This window comes from Macrotis lagotis, chromosome 7, assembly GCF_037893015.1.
Source record: "Macrotis lagotis isolate mMagLag1 chromosome 7, bilby.v1.9.chrom.fasta, whole genome shotgun sequence".
Lineage (NCBI taxonomy): Eukaryota > Metazoa > Chordata > Mammalia > Peramelemorphia > Peramelidae > Macrotis > Macrotis lagotis.
The window spans coordinates 173,733,899-173,758,872 of record NC_133664.1 but is presented as its reverse complement, the minus strand read 5'-3'; the positions used below and the strand labels follow the sequence as shown (position 1 = coordinate 173,758,872).

The following is a 24,974-nucleotide window of genomic DNA, read 5'->3' as shown; positions in this document are numbered from 1 at the left end:
GGTAGAAGGGCAAGGTACCATAATGATTAGAGAACCAGTCTCACATTCATGAAGACCCAAAGTTTAAGTCTTGCCTCTTGCTCCATGATTTTGGGCCACTTAATCTGTCAGTTCTCTAGGCAACCCTCAAGGTTAATAAATGGTAGAGAAAGTATGAACCTAGCTTAGGAGAGGGGTTTCCTCATGTAGGAGTTCCCTAGATCAACAAGATCACAAATCTGGTCCAAATCTCTTTTCAATGAAAAAAAAGGAAATTTTATCCATACTGTTTAGTAGTTATGATTTTATAAGCATTTATAAAGTGTATATGGCAGGGTCAGAGGATCAGATTTTAGCATCACTTGTTATCAAGTGATATTTTTTTAGGCTACCAGTTGAGTAAGTTGGCTTCTGAGGTGGTTCTTTCTAACTCTGAGATTCTGTGATTTAATATTTTGGAAATCTAAGCTTTTTAAGAATTTCTGATATGGAGAAGTTTACACCCTAGGTAGGAGAGTGGGGCAGATTTCAGTTCCTAATTCCTTTCATTAGAACGTGGGACACTTGGTTAAGTCATCCTCTATACTTTGGTTGTTTTTGCTGAAGAGATGCCACTTGCTTGACACTGTCAAGGGCAGGAACAACTTGATAAGACCTAAAAAAATTGGGGGACCTTCTAGGAAATAATCCATGGGGTGGATCACATGAGAAAGTCCATCTGGTAGTCCATGAAAAACTGGCTTTATTAGATATCCCCTTTTGACAGTCATATAGCTCCAGATCACTAGGACTGTTCACCTTGACCTGTTCTTGCATTAGCAGGAAGGGAGGGCATTCAAGTGTGTATTGAGAAAACTGCTTTCATTCCTCTCTGATTATCCTGTTACTGTCTAACCCTGTGAGGGCACCACTTGGCTACTCATCTAGCTCTGTATTTGTAGAATTAAAAGAATAAATGCAAAGACTGCCTTCTCTCTTCTGTGGGTTTTCCCCTTCTGCTACCAGATCCCTGACAGTAGGCTCTAGTTGCTTGGGGGTGGGGGTGGAGGTGTAAAGAAGGATAAGCTGGTTTTGATTGAAATTTTCCTGTGGGCATTCTGAAGAATTCTTCAACAAAGCCGAATAACTGGGTAATAATGCAGATAGCTTTTGTTTTCTGCAGTGATCTCAGTGAGAGGGAAAAGAAAATACAGCATAAGTCTGCAGAGAGCTCAGGAAACCGCCTTTTTGATTTGCAAAGGTCTTGAGGCAAGATGCCAGATGCCAAGGTTTCTGCAAAGCTTTCTACTAGTCATTGCATGCAAGGGACCTTAGTTCATTAAGGAAACTGAAATTTTCACACTTTTTGATTCTTATTTTTCCCTGGCCCTTCTTCCCCCTTTTCCCTTTAATTATAACTTCAATTTTTGTGCTGCATGCCTACTTCCATCCAACTAGTCTTCCTCTGTCATGTTATATCTTATAGAGGAAAAAGAATACAAGATTGAGTGGCCAAAAGCTGAAGTTCTAGTCCAGACAGTCTTTAACTTTGTGATTTTTGGCCATGTCATATACATGGTACATGGATGGAGTATTGGGTCTGGAACCGGGAAATTCTGATTTCAAATTTGCCCTCAGATATTTACTAGCCTGGACAAATCACTTAATCCACTGCCTCAGCTTCCTCAACTGTAAAATGAAAATAATAGCACCTACCTCCCAGGATGGTTGTGAGGATCAAATGAGATAATATTAATAAAACAATGAGCACAGTTCCTGCTAAATAAATGCTAAATTATTATTATAAAATGAAACCAATTACATAGGCACTGCTTCTTTCACAGAATAGCTATAAAGGTTAAAAGAAAAGAAATATTATCCATGTGAAAGGCCTTTGAAAACAAAAAAAAAATGACAACATTGAAATAAAAATGTTTAGGGTTGGATTTTTCTAATTGGCAATGCCTTATTGGAAAGAGTACTGAATTTGGAAGACTTGGGTTCAAGTCCTGGCTATGTGGTGTTACCTTGGGCAAGTCACATATTTTTGAGCCTTAGTTTCCTTATTTGTCAGATGAATGGTTTGAATTAGTCTCTAAATTGCCTTCCAGCCTTAAGTTTATTATCTCTAGGTGAATAAGAGGAGTGGTCCTTCTTTTTACTCCTGTATCAAGCTCAACAGGGTTTCACTTCCCAAATTGCTTAGATCATTTTGGGGCTACATTCTGTGACTGACATTCTGCAGAATGCTTTTAGTCTGGTAGCCCCCCAGAGCTGTTGTATTCTCATGCTGAGGACAGTCCAGCTGATACGTTTTCAGAGGACGCTGAACAACTGAGGACTCACAATCAAGATTGATGGATATATTGGGCAGCCTTTGACAGACACCTCATACTGAAACTCTAACAAACATTACCTGAATCACAGCTTGTACCTTCCTAGGATGGAGTTTGTTTTTTTTTTTCTCAGAAAAAGCTCCAATATGCATCAAAAGGGAAGCAAAGGCCATTGAGGAAACATAATCATGAATTATAAGAAATGAGCTATAACTGTTATGAAGCAGTTGAAGATAATTAGAAGTACTCAAAGTCCCAAGGGAGGAGACCTTTTTGGATTATCCTTGTGGTTTAAGAGTCTCTCATATTGAGACAGTTCTCCAAAATGATGCATTATCAGTTGCTTTAAAGAATTTTATCAGTAAAATTTTAAGTTTTTCCACAAAGGAGGTAATTATATTAAATCTAAGAAATGTGGGGACTCTGATCATAGTTCACTTGATATTTTGTTTCCTTTTTAAGATCTCCCATTTTTAGAGTTCTTTTCTCTCTCTCTCTCTCTCTCTCTCTCTCTCTCTCTCTCTCTCTCTCCCTCTACTTGATAATAATGATAATAGCCAATTATAATCATGCCTAGGATTTATAGAGGGGTTTAAGGTTTACAAAACACTTTACACATATTACCTCATTTTATCTTCTCAAGTGGCATGTAGATACTATTATTATCATCTTCACTTTACAGATGATAGAACTGAAGAAAACAGAGGTTAAGCATTTTGTCCAGTGTTACATAGCTATTTAATTGTCTAAGGTAGGGTTAACTCATGTTTTCCTGACCTTAGGGCAAGTAGGTGGCTCAGTGAAAAGATCACTAGGCTTGGAATAAAGGAAGACTCATTTTTCTAAGTTCAAATCAGGCACTTACTAGCTGTTTGAAACTGAGCAAGTTAACCTTTTTTGCCTCAGTTTCTTCATCTTTAAAATGAGCTGGAGAAGTAAATGAGAAAACACAACAGTATCTTTGCCAAGAAAACCCTAAACAGGGTTACAAAGAGTCAGAACTGAATGAAATAACTCAATAGTAGCTTCCTACTCCAGGTCCAAGTGTTCTTATCCATGGTACCTTGCTGCCTTAATACCCATTAGTCTAGTGCATGCTTCCACCTGAATCTCAAGCTTTCCTGACAGATGAGTTCTGTCTCTCCAGTTATTCTATAATTTTAATCCAGTGTCTCATAGCCATTAGGGAAGAACTTCATTTGCAACTCTTAATCCAATTGCTGTTCTATATTTCAAATCCTTCAGCCCCTCTATATCATATAAACTAATTAACTAGCTGAAGAATCTGAACCAGAAAAATTTGTCTGAATGATAAAGGAACTCTTTTCTCTGTATGATTTTAGAATAAGTTTAGATAATTAGCCAAAAGGGTTTAATTTGAGCAACTTCAAAAGAGTCATACCTAGGGAGTAGCCCTTACAGTTTCAACTATATTTTAGAGTATGAGTTCTTACTAAAGCCAGTTTATTTAAATTTTCAGTGTGAACATTTACATGTTGGCAATTGGATTAATGTTTGATTATTGCTTGGTTGCTTGCTTAGACATAAGAAAATACTAGAGAAAATGTTAATAATACAAATTGAACTCAAACATATTATAATTATGAGCCCCCTTTTCCAGAGGGTTTAATATATCACCCACACTTCTAAGGGGCTGCAGACTGCTCCCTTAAGAGGTAATTTGGCCCTACCTTCTATGCTGTGTGTGAAAAGCCTACTTTTACATCAATAAATTGTGAAATATTTATTAAATGCCACTCGTTTGTATTGTTTCCAGTGGCTGGTCATCTAGTCTTTGTTTATACTCTTCCAGTGATACAGAACTCACCACTACATGGTATCTTCTAGGGCATTGTTGGACAGATTTAATTATTTAGACAATTATCCATCTACTAACCTAAAGTCTGCCACCCTTAGATTTCCATTTATTGGCCACAGTTCTACCTTCAAGAGTTACATAGCCCTTTTTTCCATGACAGTCCTTCACATATTCATTCATTCTATTGTTTTCTTGCTAAAATATGTTCTTCCTGGAAGTATTCACTAGGTAAAGACTGCCAACATGTAATCTAAATCCACCTTAGAATTTGGTGGCAGCTTGGAGCTATCCAATCTTGCCTGCTCCCTACCCTCAACTCTTTTTGTCTATTGGCAACATCCCTTAGACTCTTCTGTATCATATTTGTGACTCATTTCCCCTTATACTGATCTCACATGCTAATAGGCAGAGAATATTCCTGATGTCTATCCCCAAGAATTACATTTTCAATTTGAGTTTCATATACTTGATAGTAACCCGCATTAAGTATTCATCAGCTATACTCTATGTATCAGATATAGGTAAGTGGTTCAGGATAAAAATGAACATAATAAAATTGCAAGGTCTGGACTGGAACTCACAGCCCCATAATTTTTTATGAAGCAAATCACTTAAGTTGCTACATAGTTGCTTTCCAAGCTTAGGGATTGCCACCATCAAAATCTTCAAATCTACTAAGAAGGTTATATTCATTTTCTTCCTGCTAACAAACATCCTGATTTTAATAAGTGCCTTTCCCAAGAATGGGTAGAGTAGACTGACTTCATCTCCCATTTTGACAGTGCTCTTAGCCCTCTGGATCAAACTGTTAGACATGCATATATATGCATACTCACATGTGTGTATGTATGTGTATGTATATATTCAAACATACATAAAAATTGATTTGGATTTTAGTTAGACTTTGTCTGATTCAAGCAGGCACCTAATAAATGCTTACTGAATTGAATTGAATGAAATTGATGAAGCAAAGAATTTCTTCACAATTAGAGCTATTCTCAAATGGAGTGAGCTTTTCCTTCCTCTGGGTCTAAAGAGAAAACTGGATGACCATTCTTGGGGATGCTGAAAAAGGGGACTTTCTTAGACAAGAATGGGTAGAAAAAGGATGATCCATGTCCTAACTCAAATTTTGTGGTTTTATGAATTAGAAAAGATGGATAGAAGAAAGCTTTTAAATAACTATTGTTTTAGTCCTTGCACTAAACAAACATGTTGTGGCAAGGTAGATACCCATCAGGGACCTGCTTTAATGAACAGATAAAAATAAATTGTCATTAGAATATAAATCATCATTATGTAAATACAGTCTTTTAGAATGCTTAAGAACAGTTTGTACTCTTAAATCAATTAGGTCTACTTAATCTTGATTATGCTAAACATTTTCTTGTCACTTATTCAGCTTGTATTTCTTAACAGTAACTATTTGCATAATTATTTACTTGTATAAATAATTGCTTGCTCATGAAATTTGCTGATGATACTAAGTTAGGAGGGACATCTAATGTACTAGATGACAAGAATCAGAATCCAAAAGGATTTTGACAGGCTAGAGCATTGAACTGAATCAAATAAGGTGAAATTCAGTGCAGATAAATGTAAAATCTTGCACTTGGATACAAAAAAATCAGCTTCACAGGTATAAGATAAGGAAGGCATTAGATGATAGTCAAACTCCCTGCCCCCCCCAATGGTGGATTTTAGTGGATTTCAAGCTCTGGATGAATCAGCAATTTGTGAAAAGCTTCTAGAAATAAGGAGACAATGATTCCATGTTACACTATCATTATCAGATTTCATCTGGAATATTCTGTTCAGTGCTGGCCTTAAGAAGGACTCAATAAACTGAAGAGTATCTATAGTGAGATAACTGACAGAAAACATAGTACAGTGATCAGGTGAAGAAATTGGGTACATTTAACCTTGAGAAGAGAAAATAGGGAGGAAGTATAGGGACATAATATCTATCTTTGAGTATTTAATCCACTAATTATAGATTAGATGGATGATGGATTAGAGGCAAATTTAAGCCTGATGGTAGGAAAAGCTTTCTATTAATTAGAGCTACCTGAGAGTATATATGTGTGTATATATTCATATTTATATATGTATATACATGTATATTGTATATGTGTATTCATACATGAACATCTTATATGTATATATTGTATGCACAGAGATAATAGGTTTATGCATATATTTATATACACATTACACTTGTACACATGTATGTTTATATACAGGCTTTGGCACCCTATTGGTTGTGGGGGGGGTGAGAGAGAGTGAGTTTGAGAGCCTGCAGGTGGGGGAGCATTTCGAGGAAAGATTTGGACTTGTTGAATTTAAGAGTCTGTGGGACATTGTGATACTGGCTTCCTTGCTGTTCTACAAACAAGACAACTCCATGTCTTGGATCAGTGCATTTTCTTTGACTGACCTGCAAGCCTAGAAGGCTCTCTTTTCTTATCTCTACCATCTAATTTAAATATATACATTTAAATATTAAATATTTTATATAATATAAAATATTAATATAATATAATATAACATAAAACTATATATCATATTTTCTTAGGAACATGCCCTGATCTTAGGCAGGACCCTGTCTAATAAGGAGAATTCACTTTAGAATATAACAGTAATCTAGTTTTAGGAGATAAATGGAATATAAACAAAATTCCAGTCATAAAACTTAAACTTAAGCTCTTGTACCCCTCCATTAGAATTTAAGGTAATTCAGCTTATGAAGGAGAAAAACAATCAAAGTGGTCTAGGTAGAGATGAATTCTTTTGTCCAGATTGCTAGAATTGGGGGAGAGTCTCCTGATCAATCCACATTCTGAACAGGAGGAATTAAAGGCTTTCAGCCCATCTACTCATTTGAAAGTTTACCCCCTCATTAATTTGCTCATCAATCAGGGTTGATTTTCCCTTGTTAAGGACACCCCCTTTTCGAAATGTATTTAAACATTCATGACTATCCAAGATTTTTTTCTTTTGTTTCATTGACCATCAATTTACCAATTATCAACTAATTTGATAAATACATTATTAATTACCTTGAAACTCTGTCTCTTTCATTAATCTCACCTCATAACCATCCTATTTTTATAGTTGAGTAAACTGAGGCAGACAAAAAATAAGTGACTTCCCCAGGTTGTACAATTAAAAGTGTCTCAAACATTTAGTAACTATGTTATTCTGTTTAAGTTCTTAACCCTGATTGCCTCAGTTTCCTCATCTGTAAAATGAGCTGGAGAAGGAAAGGCAAACCACTACAATATTTTTACCGAGAAAACCCCAAATGGGACATAATGGAAATGACTAAACAACAAGAAGTATCTGAGACTGGATTTGAACTCAGTGGTCCACTATACCATTTGACTGCCTCTAGTTTTAACTTCTGTGGCCTAATAAAGCAAATTTAATATCTATTCCAAGTAAAAATATTTCATACACAGTAATTAAAACTAGCAATTATGCCCTCTCCTCCCAAACCTTTTTTCCAGGACAAAAATTCCTAGTTTCTCAAGTGATGGATTGGTTTTGATATGGTTTTGGGTCCCTTGTCATCCAATGATGCTTTTCAGGAATCAGTCCATCTTAATGAAAAAAGGAATCAGTCCATCTTGTCAGTGATTTTTCTAAAATGGGCTTCCCAGAGCTTAACACAATACCCATACGTGGTCTGACCAAAGCAGAGAGGATAGGGGTAATGTTTCCCTCCTTTTTGGTGATGCTATACCTCATTACTGCATTCAATGAAAATTTTTTGTTTGTATTCCTTAATGAAATTTCAATGTAATTTTTAATTACAAACTGATCAAAACTTGGAAGATATCATTAAACTATATTTTTGAATCTCTTAAAAATTATTAAAATCGGATTTAGAGAACAGGAAGACTATTAAATAGATGAATTACATGAAACCAATCTTTAAGCTCTCTGCTATTGCAAAAAAAAAATCTCTGGGAGAAATATGAGTTATCTAAGTCAAAGGATGAACCTGCTCCTGAATAAAGATTAAAACAAAAATTAAAGCCAAAAAAAAAAGACAAAGCATAAAAGACAGCTTTGTTCAGAAAAGCCATTCTGTTGAATATGGTTCAGGTGGGGGAGGAAGATACTTTCAGTTCTGAGAATTTGGGGGATTTTCTGGAACTAGGGGAAAGCTGAAGAAGATAGATGATTTCCGTCAGTCATATTCTAAGTATATATGCTAGGTTTTTTTGAAGGGGTGGGGAAATGTCTGGACAAATAATTTTATCATTGTAAGAAATGCTTGATGTAAAAGAGTTCCTCCACTTACGCAGTTCAGCAATTCATCTCTATATAATATAGAGAAATGCCTGGGTTTGAGAGAAGTTAAGTGACTTTGGTCAGCTTAGAATACATAAATCCATGTATTCTAACTCTAAGGCTGACCCTTTATATGCTGTGTGTGTGTGTGTGTGTGTGTGTGTGTGTGTGTGTGTGTGAGAGAGAGAGAGAGAGAGAGAGAGAGAGAGAGAGAGAGAGAGAGAGAGAGAGAGAGAAAGAGAAAGTCTTGGATTTTATTACTGAAAACTTGCCTGAGGCCTGTGCCATGCCATACAACATTAAAAATGATACAGCAGTTTCATTTTAAAATTCCCTGGTTTCGATCATCTTGTACATTAACATCAATATTGTAATGATGCTCACCTGTGAAAGACTTAGCTATTAGTCAAGAAAATTGTGAAAGACTCATGATGAAAAATGATATCCACCCCTGGAGAGACAACTGATTAACTCTGAATTCAGATTGAATAATAATCCTTCCCTCTCCCTTCCTCTCCCCTCTCTCCTCTCCTTCCCCTCCCCTCACCACCCCTCTCCTCTACCTTCCTCTCCTTTCCTCTTTTCTTTCCCCTTTCCCCTTTCCCCTTTCCCCTTTCCCCTTTCCCCTCCCCTCCCCTCTTCCCTCCCCTCCCCTCCCTGGAAAGTTTAAGAACTCTACAGACACTTCCAACAAACTTTGTTCCTTTGAACTTAGCAATCAACAGCCAATTCCAAAGCAATTTCAAAAGTAAAGTAATTTCTCTTCCCCCACGACTCCTTAACTTTTTCACCTTCTTCCTCATTCTTGTGATTGCGGTTCATTCTTCAATCTTGAAGAGGTCCAATGACACCTAGATGGTGATGTCTTCACTTGTGCCTGAATTAGATTAAGGAAGACTTGTACCAAGTATCAGCTTCACTCTCATTTTATTCTTCCATGCTCCTGTATCCTTTCTTTTCAGAACATCTTCAGTATCAGAAAATAGTGGAGAGTGCCAAACTTGGCGTTAGATTACTTGGAACTGAATCTTGGTTTTGTGCTCCTTCTTTATATGACCCTAGACAAGTTGATCAACTGAACGTGGACATGGGTGCTGGGAAAAAATACGAAGAATGGCATAAGGCCAATGGAAGGAAGTACATGGGTGACATAGTTGGCAAGGCAGGAACCTAGACCTCCATATTAGTGCTTTCCTTCTGAGATTAGCCACAATTTATCTGGCACATATCTGTATATAAAAGGTTACAGGTTCAGTCCTTCATTAGGCTGTGGATGGGTTTTATATTTGCTTGCTTTTTTCTTCTCCAAGGCTTACCACAGATCCAGGCACAAGAAGATATTTAATAAATGCTAGTTTACTGACTGAGCATGAGGACCCTAAGGAATCTGAGGGAGAGAAATGTCAGTGGAGAGGGAGAGGTGCCCTTCCAAAAATGGGGGAGAGGAGTGTGGCTTCATGGCTTTATTTAAAGCAACTCTATGTGTTACCATCAAATGCCTCTTAATGATATCTGTTGTGCCATTATCCAATTTCAATATAATCTGGAACTTTGGAAACATCCAGATATTAGACTGCTTTTGTCAGGACTTTGGATAAAGGAAAGGTAGAAGGGACAAAAAACTATGCCTACTGAAAACCTATGCCTTAACCCTACAGAGATTCTTAGCATCTTTTATGTTATAGACCCCAATTTGGTGGCCTGGTTATAGATGACTTCTTTTTTGTTGTTTGTTTGTTTTTCTTTTTGCAAGGCAATGGGGTTAAGTGGCTTGCCCAAGACCAAACAGCTAGGTAATTATTAAGTGTTTGAACTCAGTGTTTGAACCCAGGTACTCCTGACTCCAGGGCTGGTTCTCTATCCACTGTGCCACCTAGCTGCCCCTATAGATGACTTCTAAGAGTAAATTAAAAAAAAAGATAATTGAAGAAATTGCTAAATTTCCATTAGAAGATGGTGAAAATAAAATGCATTTTCTTCAAATCCAAGTTCATGAAACTCCCTGAAATCCATCTATAATCCTTTTCAGGGATCAACACCCTACCCCCAAGGTTTAAAGCAATCTGTTTTAAAAAGTAGACATTTCAAATAACCCAAGTCTATGCTATAGCAAATATGTTTGTTTTGTTTCTTTTCTGAATTTCTTCTTATTTTTAAATCATTTATCATTTCCATCACAACAGTAACAAGCCTCCTACTCATTTTTCCCAACATCCATGGAAAGTGATTTCATCTCATTACTCACTCAAAATATTGCTTAGAATGGCTATATGCTGAACTACCTACTGATCAGATAATGGAAAAGTCTCCATTCCCTAGGTATTTTTATGTCAGCAATCATTTATTTCTCCCTATATTAGTTTTCTTAAAAATGAGTTTTAGATGTGTAATTTATTACCCATAATTTGCCATGACTTGTAGAAAATGCATTCCATTAATTTTTTATCTCTGTTACTCCTAAAGAATGACTTTTATTTTACCTGTTAAGACAGTTTAAGTAATTTACAAACAATTTTGTGGTTTCAGTAACAATGAAATCCCTTTCATTTTGTTTCATAAAAAGTTTGGATTTGAAAAACAATAATAATGTGAATATGTTCCTATCTTTTTATCTTTGTCCAAGAGGCTAGGCTGTTTGAAAGAGCTGCAGTTTTTGTTCTGTTTGTTTTTTTTTTTAACCAAGATATTTTCAAGACATAGCACATGGTTATAATTTATTTTCTACTTTAGATTTTACAATTCCTGCAATTCTTAAAATGTTTAAGTCATGTTTATATACTCATCAATATTATCCTCTATCCCTCTCCCCACCTTGTTTCATTTGCCCCCAATTACATGTTAAAATAATTTTAATATTTGAAGGTTTTGTAACTTTCGAGTTTCAAATTCTAATCCTTCCCCCCTGCCCTCCCTGTTAGAGATAGTAAGCAATCTGATATAGGTTATATATGAAAAATATTTCCATATTAGTCATTTCATATAAGACTCAAATAACAACAACAACAACAAGAATGAATGAAAGTCTATTCAAACAATGACAATTCTTTCTTTGGAGGTGGTTAGTATGCTTATCACTAGTATTTTGGACCATTATCTTGGACCACTGGATTGCTGAGAATAACTAACTCATTCACAGTTCTTCATCACACAGTATTGCTCTGACTGTATACAATGTTTTCTTGTTTCTGTTCACTTCAATCTGCATCAGTTCATATAAATCTTTCCAGGTTTTTTCTGAAATCATTTTGTGTGTGTCATTCCATTACAATTATATACTACAACTTGTTCCACCATTCCCCAATTGATGGGCATCCCTTTGATTTCCAATTCTTAGCCACTAGAAAAAGAACTGCTATAAATATTTTAATACAAATATGTCCTTTCTCACCCCCACCCCCTCTTTTTATCTCTAATGGAACTGATGGATCAAAGGGCATAGTTCTGACCTAGTCTCTAGAATGGTTGATTCAGTTGACAACTCTACCAAAAATCTTCACTTTATTTCCATAATCATTTATGAGAATCTTAATCCCCTGCTTATAAGGCTTATATTCTAGTAAGAGGCATACAACTTAAACATAAGATCCTACAAGTGGTACAAAGGATTATGGAGGTTCAAGGAAATAAAGCTAGTCTAACTGAAGGGATCTGTATATGAAGAAAGTGGAATTTGAGCTGGGCTTAAAAGATGAGCAAAATTCCAACTTTCCAAGGGTTCCGTATTGTCACATTTCTATATGTGCATGTTGTCTCCTTGAGAGCAAGATCTTTTTTTTTTTAATTCTCAGCTTTAAGTCTGGCATATAGTAGGCACTTAATAAATGTTACTGATTTACTGTTTTCTTCATCAAAATTACTGTATATATTTTCTTATTTACTTACACATGGTATATCTTTGAAGGTGAGTCAGTTTGATTTTTGCTTTGTATATAACATTTATACCTTGAATATAATAATACTCAATGATAATTGTAATACTCAATGCTTTTTAAACTTAATTTAGATGAAATGAACTAAAAAAAGGATGGGTAAGACTTCAAAAGAGGGGGGGATGTGGTTTAGGGGCATAATAATACTTTGGCATAGGAAATGGCATGAGCAAAATGTGGAAAGCAATGAGCATACCTATGAGATACTACTTGTAACACAATGGATAGAGGATTGAACCTTGGAGTAGGGAAGTTCCCAATTCAGCCTCAGATATTTACTAGCTGTGCGACCCTGGGGCAAGTCACTTTAACCTATGTCTGCCTCATTTTCCTCAATTGTAAAATGGAGGATAATAATAGTACCTCCCTCCCAGGGTTATTGTGAAGATCAAATGAAATAATATTTGTAAAATAAAATATTGCAAAATAAAAATTTGCACAGTATCTGGTGTATAGTAGGTACTTTTTTTGCAAGGCAATGGGGTTAAGTGACTTGCCCAAGGCCACATAGCTAGGTAATTATTAAGTGTCTGAGGCCAGATTCAAACTCAGGTACTCCTGACTCCAGGGCCAGTGCTCTATCTACTGCTCCACTTAGCTGCCCTAGGTATTATTTTTTAAATGCTCATTCCCCTTTCCTCTTTTCCAAGAAATGACAAGTGGTCTAGCTTTGCCACAGCATGGCAGACATGATAAGGTGCAGGGTGAACTACTATTGTAAAAATAATTAAGCAAGAGGTTATAGAAGGCTTGCAATGTTAATGTGTGGGTTTTTAAAAAATTTTATTTTTTTGAATTATTATATTATTACATTATATATATTTCCAGAATACACTCAATTTGTGAGAATTCTTTTAAGAAAATTTGTTTTAATGAAAAACAGTTAAATAAAACTATTAATAGAGTGACTTCATCTAAAAGAGGTGCAACATTTCTCATCTGTGGTATCCCACCCTGACACCTCTCTCTTTAAAAAAAAAATAACAAAAATCTATTCTTTTCTTTCTTGTACTTCTACCACATATGATGGGGAGGGAGAACAACAAAATATTTGTAACAAACATGCATCAAGCAAAGCAAATTCCCTCAAAGGCTCTATGTTATATATACATATGCACACACTAAAATATGTCTAATTCTGCACCCTCAATTCATCCCCTCTCTGTAATGGATAACATGTTTTCTCATCAGTGGTCCAGAATCCTGGTGGGTCATTGTATCACTCATAATTTTACATTTTTACGATTTGTCTTCCAAATAAGGTAGTGATAAGGCAAGATGACAACTCAGGCTAGACTGAATCACAAAACTAATTTTAGATTTCACCTTTGGAAATTCATGCCCTGTGTCCCAGAAATACTAACCTATAAAAGCTTAGACACAATAGGAGAATGATCTGAAAAAAAAAAAACAGATGCATGTTGGAAATGATACTTAGATCTTATATCTATGTTTCCCTCTATTCCCAGCAAAAATCAGCAGGAATTCTCATGAAGTCTTTTTTGCTCTATGGTATTTTGCAGTGTATCTGGTGGGGAGCTTTTTGATCGAATAGTGGAGAAAGGATTTTACACGGAAAAAGATGCAAGTACTCTAATCCGCCAAGTCTTGGATGCAGTCTACTATCTCCATAGGATGGGAATTGTACATAGGGACCTCAAGGTAAGACCATCATTTCCTGCTATGTCCCATCCATTCTGTAGTATATTGTAAAAGGAATTGGTTCTCAGTGGAGGGATGGGACTTTTTCAATGTAGTGATAAAGTATAAAATGAATGAAAACTATAAATTTGTAAGCCCCTGATGTTTCATGGAATATAATTTCCATTTCTCTTAATTGGCCAAATAATAAAATATCACACAACTTATCTCATAATTAATATATTCATATTATACATGAACCACATACTCTAAACAGTTGTAGATTTTTAAGGTCAGTATAAAGTCAGTTAACTCATATTTATTAAGTATATTAAGACAGAGACTGCTAGTGCTCGGTGTATAAACACTGAACATGGAGTCAGAAAGATCTGAATTCAAATCTAGCTTCAGATGCTGTGTGACCCTGGGTAAGTTACTTAAACACTATCTGGATTCATCTGCTGGAGGAGGAAATGACAATAAACCACTCCAGTATATTTGCTAAGAAAACCCCTTGGACAATAATGGTGTGCTATGGCCTACTGGGTCCCAAAGAGTTGGACATGACTAAGTAACAACAACATGCAGGGTACTTCTCCTAAGTTCTGAGAATGCAACAAAAGGCAAAAGATAGTCCCTGCTCCGAAGGACCTTATAGTCTAATGAACTGAATGTTAAAATGTTTTTATTCATTATTTGTTTATTTATTTATTAGCCCTGTGATTTCATTAATGTATGAAGCTCCTGTTGAGGAAGCTTCCTCTTCTGTCAGTGTGGATCAACTCTGGTTTTGTAATTTATGGGCATAGAATTTCTTGGGGACCCTAAAAGGTTACAAAATTAGCTCAGTGTAAAAGAGCCAGGATGTGTCAGAAGCAGGTTATGAATCTATGTCTTCCTCCCTTCAAGGCTGATTTTCTATCCATTATGCCACACTGTCATAAACACATAGCTCCATAGATATAGAGCTGGAAGGGATTTTATAAGTCCAGTCCAACTATCCCATTTTATGGATTTGAGCAACAAAGCCCAGGGACATTAAGTAATTTACGAGAATCAAATTTAATATAGCCAACAAATCACATTTTGAAAGTTATCTTGTAGTTATGTCACAGGCAGGAAATTGTAGTAGTCTGAAGTTTGTCAGAACTATAAAGTAATGTACATTCTCTATGTGTATGTCTCTCCTCTCTCTCATTATCCTTCTGTGACCCTTGCTCTATTGGCTGTGGCAATATGCACTTTGGTAGCTTTTGTGAGCTGTTACAGCATTATTTTTTATAGGTTTCTTAGGATTTCAGAAGGATTATCATGCCTTCAAGGGTTTCTTAAAGCCTTCACTGAGCTAAATAAGCCCATCCATTGCCTGTACACCTAAGAAGTATTTTCCCCACCATCAGATTGTATTTTCCAAATACAGCAAGCAGCTTTTCAGAGCCAAGTTAGCCATGTAGGAGTAGAGTGAGTGGGATGTTATTGGTACTTATTTAAAATAATTTCTAAGGAGAATAATAGGCCATATCATGGTGGGTAACATTTATTTCCTCTTAGAAAGACAGAAACATTGGCTGTATGGGATATATATTGTATTTCACTCCCACATTGTCCTTACGGGAAAGTGTTTTCAATTTGGATTGGATTGAACAGAAGCTTTTAGACCATCAAACTCACAGCATGTAATTGCTGAAAGTAGAACACTGCCATTTTAGAGTCCCTTTGTAATCTCAAAAAAAAGGGTTTTGGCCTCTCTGAAGTAGGATAAGATTGGGTTATGAAATTTTCATAAACTTCTAAGAGAAATAAACCATTCTACTTAACTTTCTGATCCTAAATTATAAAGATTATAATCATACAGAAGAGTTAATGATGTATCTCTCCTCCAATCTTAAAAAAAAATCCCATTTTATAATGGCTTTTGTATTCTAATAATTTGTTAGGGAGAAGTCATACACAAGGCTGATAAGGAAAGCAAGTATTTTCCCATTCCCCAAATGAATTTCTTTTGTGAACCCAGGTTATGAGAATATTCAGAAAATTAAAAAGACCAATGATATTTATTTATTTTCAAAGAAAAGCAAGCATCCCATCCCACTTTTGCAAAAGATACCTTTTGTTTATTGGATATCTCAGTTTAATGGGAGAGTAAGAAGGATAGTATTTTTTTTTAATTTTTTTTAGGTTGTTTTTTTTTTTTGCAAGGCAACTGGGGTTAAGTGGCTTGCCCAAGGCCACACAGCCAGGTAATTATTAAGTGTCTGAGACCAGATTTGAACCCAGGTATTCCTGACTCCAGGGCCAGTGCTTTATCCACTACGCCACCTAGCCGCCCCTAGGATAGTATTTTTTAAAATTTTTTTTCTAGGTAACATTCTCTCTGCTTTAAACAATTATGTGTACTTTACACTGGATTACTTTATTCTTCCCTAGAATCTGCTACCTAAAAATTAGACTAGTTTTTAATCAGCAAAAGAAGTAAAAGGGAAGAACATTGGTACCATTGTGGGGGTTGGTAAGAAATCATAAAAGGAAATAAAATCTTGAATTAAGAACAGCAAAATGTTAAAAAGTTAATCCCAAAGTATAGTTCTTATAAATTGTTCCCTTTGAGATGGGTGTAAATGAGTGGCATCATTAACTATTAAATGAATTTTTAAAACTAACATCAACGATTAATAAACATTTATTGAATGTCTTCTAAGCACCAAATCACTGAGCTAGATGCTATTGATGCAAATGCAAAGAATGAAAGAATCCCTACTCTTAAACTTACATTCTAATGGGAAAAATATACTGGACTAGGCAAAAAATGGTATGTATTTGCCATGCAACTCAGTTTTCCTACAAGTGTTGTCTTCCCCTATTAAAATGTAAGCTCTTTGGGAGCAGTAGATGTGTTTTTTAAAATGTTTCCCCAGCACTTAATACAGTGCTTTGTACTTACATGGATTTTTCTTTCATTCCTTCTTGGCCCTTGATAACCACTTATACTTCCCTATAAATGTCACTTTTCCATCTCTCTCAGTGGAAGTTCCAGAAGTTAAAAAAAGACACTTGGGATTAAAAGAGAAATATAATCATAGGACAGATAATTCGTTTTGCTTACTCGTCCTGATCATTCTCATACTGTCATCATTTAAAAAGAAGAGATTTGATTGAGAGGTGGTTTTGTTACCTGGTGATTCCCCTTCAACTAGCATAGGAATTGAATTAACAGTTTCCCACCTATCTCACTATACTATTTTAGATCTACAGATAAACCCAAAGAAAGATCTAAATTTCAAACATGTTACACGTTTCATAATTTAATGACCTTATTTAATCTTAAATTGATTTAAGTGAAAAGTTACCATGTTTGGTCTCAAGTATTAGACATGCCTAGTCTTTTCTCAGAGTTAATCCATATGTATAAAATATAGAGTTAATCCATATGTATAAAATATTTATATTTGTTTTTCTACATCTTCCCCCTTTATAGCCTGAAAACCTTTTGTACTACAGTCAGGACGAGGAATCCAAAATCATGATCAGTGACTTTGGGCTTTCCAAAATGGAAGGTAAAGGAGATGTCATGTCTACAGCGTGTGGTACTCCGGGTTATGTGGGTAAGTACACTCATGGGTAATTGTTCTAGGAGTGAGTATGTGTGTTTCCTTACTTCTGACTCCTAGGTTCTTGGTTTCCTTCAGGTCCAGCTAACATCTCACTTTCTGCAAGAAGACTTTCTTGATCCTCCTTAATGCTACTCCTATCCCTATGAGTTTGTCTCAATTTATCGAGTATACACCTTGTTTGTAAAGAGTTTTTTTTTGCATATTTTCTCCTCCACTAGACTACAAGCCTCTTGAAGGCAAGGATAACTTTTGCTTTTCTTAATATCCCCAGCATTTAGCCTATCTCATTGCCAATAATTAAATGTAGTCCTTAAATTATAAGTACACAGTAGACATAAATGCCATTGACTTGACATTAGTTTGTATTTGTGTTTGTATTTTGTTGGCCAAGTTGCTACAAGAGTCAATGTGGTATAACAGAGAGCACAACATACAAAGAAGCAGGAGACTTGGTTTCTTAGCTCACACTGCCCTGAGCTGGCCATGTGACTTTGAACACCACTTTTCACTTCTCTATTCCTTAGTTTCTCCAACTGGAAAATAAGAGGTTTGAATCAGATCATCTCTAAAATTTGTCCCTGTGATCATCAGATAATATACATAGTTGTTGTTCAGGCATTTCAGATTCTTCATTAGGATTTCCTTAGAAAAGATACTGGGGATAATTTTCCATTTCCTTCTCCAGTTCATTTTACAGATGAAGAATCTGAGGCAAACAGGTTTAAATGACTTGCTCAGAGACAATTAATTGTCTGAGGTGGGTTTTGAACTCAGTCTGATTCTAGACTCTGAACTCTATCTACTGTACTGTCTAGCTGCCCCATTAACATTAGGACATTGGACTTAATGACTCCCAAGTGCTTTATATGTACAGCATTTTGAAAGTCTTCAAAGGATCATAGATTTACAAATAAAGGGGTCCTTGGTGGCCAAGGCCCTCATGTTTCAAGGTCCATGGTCACAAGTAGCAGAGCCAGGTTTTGAACCCAAGGCTTCTTATGATGCTTGTTGTTGATAAGATTTTAGAGCTGATAGAGACTTCAAATACCATCGGTTTCAACCTCTTTGTTTTATAATGAAGGGAATTGAGCCTCAAAGAGATTCAGTGATTTGTCAATAGCAGACCTAAGATGCACTCACAGATTTTCAGATTCCAAATCTATTGCTTTCCCCACTCTATAACAATTTTTCAAACTCTTATATAATAAAGTCTGATGCTGTCAGACACACAATCACTTTGTTTTTGAGGTTTCCCTTTGGGGCATTTCATATGTCTCATTCAGTGGTTCTTTTTTTTAATGTTGCTGCAACTTAATGAATAGAAGACAAGAATGAAAAGGAAATGGGGCTACATAAAGAAAAAGAAAGAGTAGAGGGAAAAGATCAAGAGGCATGGGGGAACATCAGGGAACACAGTTATAGCAAAATAAAGATGACACTATTTGTCTGGGTCTGAACTGCCCCCCCCCAATCCAGTTAATGTCCTCTTTTTAAAAGAGACATTTTCCTCTAAATTCTATGTTTTTGGATAGCAAGTAGAGAGTAATGCTAGTGATCATTTTATAAGGATTATTGCTGAGGGGCGGCTAGGCGGCACAGTGATAAAGCACCGGCCCTGGAATCAAGAGTACCTGGGTTCAAATCTGGGCTCAGACACTTAATAATTACCTGGCTGTGTGGCCTTGGGCAAGTCACTTAACCCCATTTGCCTTGCAAAATAAACTTAAAAAAACCCTAAAATAACCCCAATAAAAAACAAAGATTATTGCTGGTCACTCATTTGTAAGCCAAGAAATAACATCTAGGCATTTTGCTTCTTGGCATATTTGTATCTGGAACAATAAGATAGTGGAAGTAGGAAAGATCTAGGCCATATCATGAGAGCTTTGGGTTGGGTTAGGGAGCAAAGAAAGAAGGGGGAGAGAGAGAGAGACAAATCTGTACAAACTGGTGGGCAAGCAGAAAATAAAATGAATGTCATCTAATCCCACAGTCTCCTAAAAGGAGTGAAAAGTGCCTATTCTACCCACACTGAATCAAAGCAATTAGAAAATGAAAATCTATTAAGTCATGTTATTCAGTCGCTCTGCTAGTACAGAGTTTTTTTTTATTTTTAAATTTATTGATTATTTCAAAGTCTTTGGCACAAATCCATTCTTATGTTTTAGTCATTTTCTGCAAATATATAAAATAGATCTAAATAAATTGAGAATACTAGAGAGTTTGATGTCTACATGGAAAAGAAAAACTGTTATTTAATCCAAACAATATAATAATTTCAAGAATAATCAGCAGAAAATGTTTCAGGATTTTCTTTTTTCTATAAAACTGTGATACATAGTGTAGTCTAGGCTATGATTCTGCTCTGAAGTACTGTGCATCTATCCAGTTTTTACATTTTACATATATCTTTTAGCATATGATCAAGTGATCCTGACAAAAAATATCTATGATTATATCTTGCGCCATTTGAATTGTTTTTTCATGCTTGAGAATATTTCTTTCACACCAATACTTTGGTTTGGTTAAAGATCTGGAAGGGTTATGAGCCTGAATATAGAGTTCTTCTGAGTTTCTAAATAACTTCCAACTAAACTGTGTGATTTTCTTAGTTCTAGCCACTCTCTGATGCCCCTGAAATACAAGGAACCTTGTCTGGTTTCTGCTTCTATTCTTGGTGCTGTTTTTTTTTCCTTAGAGAGTGTAGAGAAGATAGAGAGAAATATGGATGTGCAATGTAATAAATCAATCTGATTTATATTTACTGAGCACTCATAAGATATATAGATTTCTGCTGGACACTGGATCATGAGATCAAGAGGTGGTGATGTGGGATTATAGACAAGTGGTATCTACTGTCTAGGATCTTTCATTCCTATATTATTAAGCCACAAAACCAACAGATGGAATGCATCTAAGAATGATTATTCTCTCCTCTCTGAAGGAGAAAGCACATGTTTAAAATAATGAAAAAAACACTTACAAAGATGTTCTTATTCTTATTAAGTCAAAATCAGTTCCCAGATCATACACACACACACACACACACACACACACACACACACACACACACACACACAATCTAGTTCCAGTGCCTTCACTATCATGTGGATATATAGCAGGGAAAAGGAAGTTCCTTAGCTGGCTAGGCTGGTTGGAGCTGTTCAGTGTTCTGTTGGAACAGCCTCCTCCTAACCTGGAATCAGGAAGAATTTATATGAAGATGAAAGAAGGATTTATGATTCCACAGTTTATGATTTGAGGGAAATTTACTCTTCCATTCTTCAAAATTTCAAGAAGAGAACTAAATAAACTTTTACTTACTACTACTATAATAGCTAACATTTATATAATTCCTACCATGTGCTAGAAGGTCAGCTGTGTGGCACAGTCATAGAGCAATGAACCTGGAGTCAGGAACACTTATTTTCCTGATTTCAAATCTTGCCCCAGATACTTACTGTGTGACTCTAAGCAAGTAACTTAATCTGATTGCTTCAGTTTCCTCATCTATAAAATGAGCTGGAGAAGGAAATTACAAATCACTCCAGTTATCTCTACCAAGGAAACCCTAAATGGAGTCACATAGAATTAGACATGATTGAAAAATGACTCAACAAGAATGTGCCATCATCCACTGTGCCAATTATTATTTTTTGATTCTCACAACAACCCTGAGAAGTAGGTGCTATTTTTATCCTCATTTGTGATAGAAATAAGAAAATAACACTAATTATAATGATTATATGTAGAAATTTAATTAATATAAATCAATTGCCATAACAAGAACACCAAAAGAACCTAATGACTATCTAAGTCAACAAACACTTGACTTACTTAACCAAGCAGAGAGAGATGGTGATAAAAAGGCATATGGATTTAGAATAAAAACATTTATAAAATTTTATAGAGAAAGATGATGGTAGTTTATGTGCAACATTACCTCATAAAGAAGAGAAACAGTAGGGAGCAAAACTAATTTAAAGAAAACTTTATTAGAAGTCCTACTAAGCAATCATCTGTTGGATTAAAAGAGAAAGGACAACAAATAGAAGAATCATGGAAAAGATCTACAAAAATTTTTATAAGACATTTTTTGCAAACAAGTCCAGTTGAACCACTGTTCAACAATTACATTGTGTGTAATATCAAAATCCCTAACACACCAATAAGAGGACACAAAAATGGCATTAAAGAAGATTTAAAAAAAGTAAAAGCAGTCAGATTAGATCAAGTGTGTATAGAGGAGATTTATGCTAAATTGTGAGGAGGTTAAGAGAAGAATCCACAAGGAATATAAACGAAGAGAAGATACTGAAGATTGAAAAAAATCTTAGATTTCATTAATATAAAAAAGGTAACCAAGAAAAGCTGCTAACCTCTATGGCTTCTTTCTCATTTTCATAAAATTTTGTGAGAATAATCTACAAATGCACTGTGGTCCCGTATCTTTATCACTGCACAATTGACTACAAGATGCCTCTTTATTTTTGTTGATTATTTTGAAGTCCTTTATTCAGTTCTGGAAGTTATTGTTTATTCTTTGTTCAGACAAGGTGTCTTCAATCCATTCATCTTTGCTATTTCTTTCATATTGTAAGCCTTGAAACATTTAACAATAGGGAAAAATTTGTTCACTTACTTTCTGACCATCCAAACCAGGAAAAGCATAAAACAGTAAAGTGAATACTGATCGAAAGTGGGACAGTGGACTAAGGGAGATCTAAAACGGAGTTCAAATTGAAAAGGAATTTCCTAAACTCCAAATGCTTCTGTTTGAGGATAATATTATGCTGGTTACATCAAGCCCTGAAACACTGTCAAGCTTCCAGAAGAATTTAAGAATATTAAAGAAATACTAAATTTAAGAATACTAAAGAAAGGAAAACCAAGTCGACAAAGAATACCTGTTGCTGAGATTATGACATGAAGTTTGTTAAAATGATTTATACATTGTCAATCAGTATGTTTATAAATGCCCATATATCAATTTTACACACATACTTGTATATATATATATGTGTGTGTGTGTATACATCCTATATTACATACATCATTGTCATTTGTATTATTTTGTATATGCATATATTATATATATATATATATATATATAGTATGTATATATCTGAGAACAGACTTACAAACATATGATAAATGGGCCTCAGAATTAAAAAGAAACAGGAGAGCATATTGGATTGCTTTCAGGAAATTGCAAAGGTCTTTTAATGTCCCCAAACTTCTCTAAGAAACCAAGGTCCACATTTTTTAATGTCATTGCTCTTCCAGTATTATTTTATGACTGTGTGTAATGGAATGCTACATTCTGAAAAATAGAAAACAAATGTGAGAGGTGAATGGGAGGTTCATGGTGTGCATAATAACAGACTGCAATATAGACCAAACAAGAGGTGTAAAGATATGAAGAGAGAAATGAATAATGGAGCAAGAAGGCAAATTATTCATTTAGCAAAAACAAAGTTCAACCTGAATGCCCCTTTGCTAGCCTTGCAAAGTAAGGAAAAAGGACTTCCTATGGCTATTTTTGAGAGGAAATACACAAGAATCACAAAGAATGTGTAAAAATGGTTGAATTGCAATCTACATCACCAAACCAAACATCTATATTGATCACAGTTTCTGAATATGCTTTCATCTGGAACATTTCCTTTAAAGGCAATGTAAATTGAACATAACATGAGAATGATCTTTTTTGCCAACCCAAAGGAATTCATAATCTCTTAGCCTTTGTACTAATAATTATTTGGCATCATTGTAGTTTTTTAATTGTTTTTTGAATTTTACAGTTTTTCACCCAGTCTCACTTCCCTCCCCCCCCCCGACAGAAGGCAGTCTGATAGTCTTTACATTGCTTCCATGTTATACATTGATCAAAATTGAGTGTGTTGAGAGAGAAATCTTATCCTTAAGGGAAAAAAAATGTATGAGATAGCAAAATTACATTATAAGATACCTTTTTCATTTAAATTAAAGATAATAGTCTTTGTTCTTTGTTTAAACTCCACAATTCTTTCATTGTATATAGATGGTATTCTACATCACAGATACCCTAAAATTGTCCCTGATTGTTGCACTGATGAAATGAGCAAGTCCATTAAGGTTGATCATCACCCCCATGTAGTTGTTAGGGTGTTCAATGTTCTTCTGGTTCTGTTCAATTCACTCAGAATCAGTTGTGCAAATCCTTCCAGGATTCTCTGAATTCCCATCTGTCCTGGTTTCTAATCGAACAATAGTGTTCCATAACAGGGCTGCTATCAATATTTTTGTACAAGTGATGTTTTTACTCTTTTTCATGATCTCTTCAAGCTATAGACCCAGTAGTGGTATGACTGGATCAAAGGGTATGCACATTTTTATTGTCCTTTGGGCATAATTCCAAATTGCTCTTCAGAAAGGCTGGATGAGTTCACAGCTCCACCAACAATGCCTTAGTGTCCCAGATTTCCCACATCCCCTCCAACATTGGTCATTGTCCTTTCTGGTCATATTGGCCAGTCTGAGAGGTGTGAGGTGGTACCTCAGAGATGCTTTAATTTGTATTTCTCTAATCAGTAAAGATTTAGAGCAATTTTTCATATGACTATGGATGGCTTTGATTTCTTCAGCTGTAAATTGCTTCTGCATATCCTTTGACCATTTGTCAACTGAGGAATGGCTTATTTTGTTTTTTTATGAATTTGATTTAGTTCTCTACATATTTTAGAAATGAATCCTTTGTCAGAAATACTATTTGTAAAAATTGTTTCCCAATTTACTACATTTCTTTTGATCTTTGTTACAGTGGTTTTATCTGTGCAAAAAGCTTTTTAATTTAATGTAATCAAAATTATCTAGTTTGTTTTTGATGATATTCTCCATTTCTTCCTTGGTCATAAATTGCTTCCCTTTTCATAGATCTGACAGGTAAACTATTCCTTGATCTCCTACTATGCTTATAATATTGTCTTTTGTGTCTAAATCCTATACTCATTTTGATCTTATCTTGGTATATAGGGTATGAGATGTTGATCTAATCCAAGTTTCTGCCATACTAACTTCCAATTTTCCCCAATAGTTTATATCAAAGAGAGAGTTTTTATTCCAGAAGCTGGACTCCTTGAGTTTATCAAACAGCAGATTACTATAATCATTTCCTGCTATTGCATCTAGTCTGTTCCACTGATCTACCACTCTATTTCTTAGCTAATATCAGACAGTTTTGATGACTGAGCATTGTAGTTTTTAACTAAGAAACATTTTTATATTTAAATGACTCTGGGTAAACAGCTAGTCTATGGAATAACAAAAAAAATCATTTTTATTTGAACAAGGCTCACAATATTAAAGAAATAACAAAGAGGGGAAAAGTATACCATATAGC

At 35.2% G+C, this 24,974-nt stretch overlaps 1 protein-coding gene across 1 annotated transcript in view; it reads left to right on the top strand.

Annotated features, from left to right (window-relative positions):
- The window catches only part of CAMK1D (calcium/calmodulin dependent protein kinase ID), a 442,601-nt gene that overhangs the window by 347,004 nt on the left and 70,623 nt on the right, over positions 1–24,974 (top strand). The window contains exons 4-5 of the mRNA XM_074194114.1: positions 13,865–14,003; positions 17,458–17,584. Of these exons, the coding sequence (XP_074050215.1) occupies positions 13,865–14,003; positions 17,458–17,584 (266 nt within the window). The remainder of the gene's footprint in view (positions 1–13,864; positions 14,004–17,457; positions 17,585–24,974) is intronic.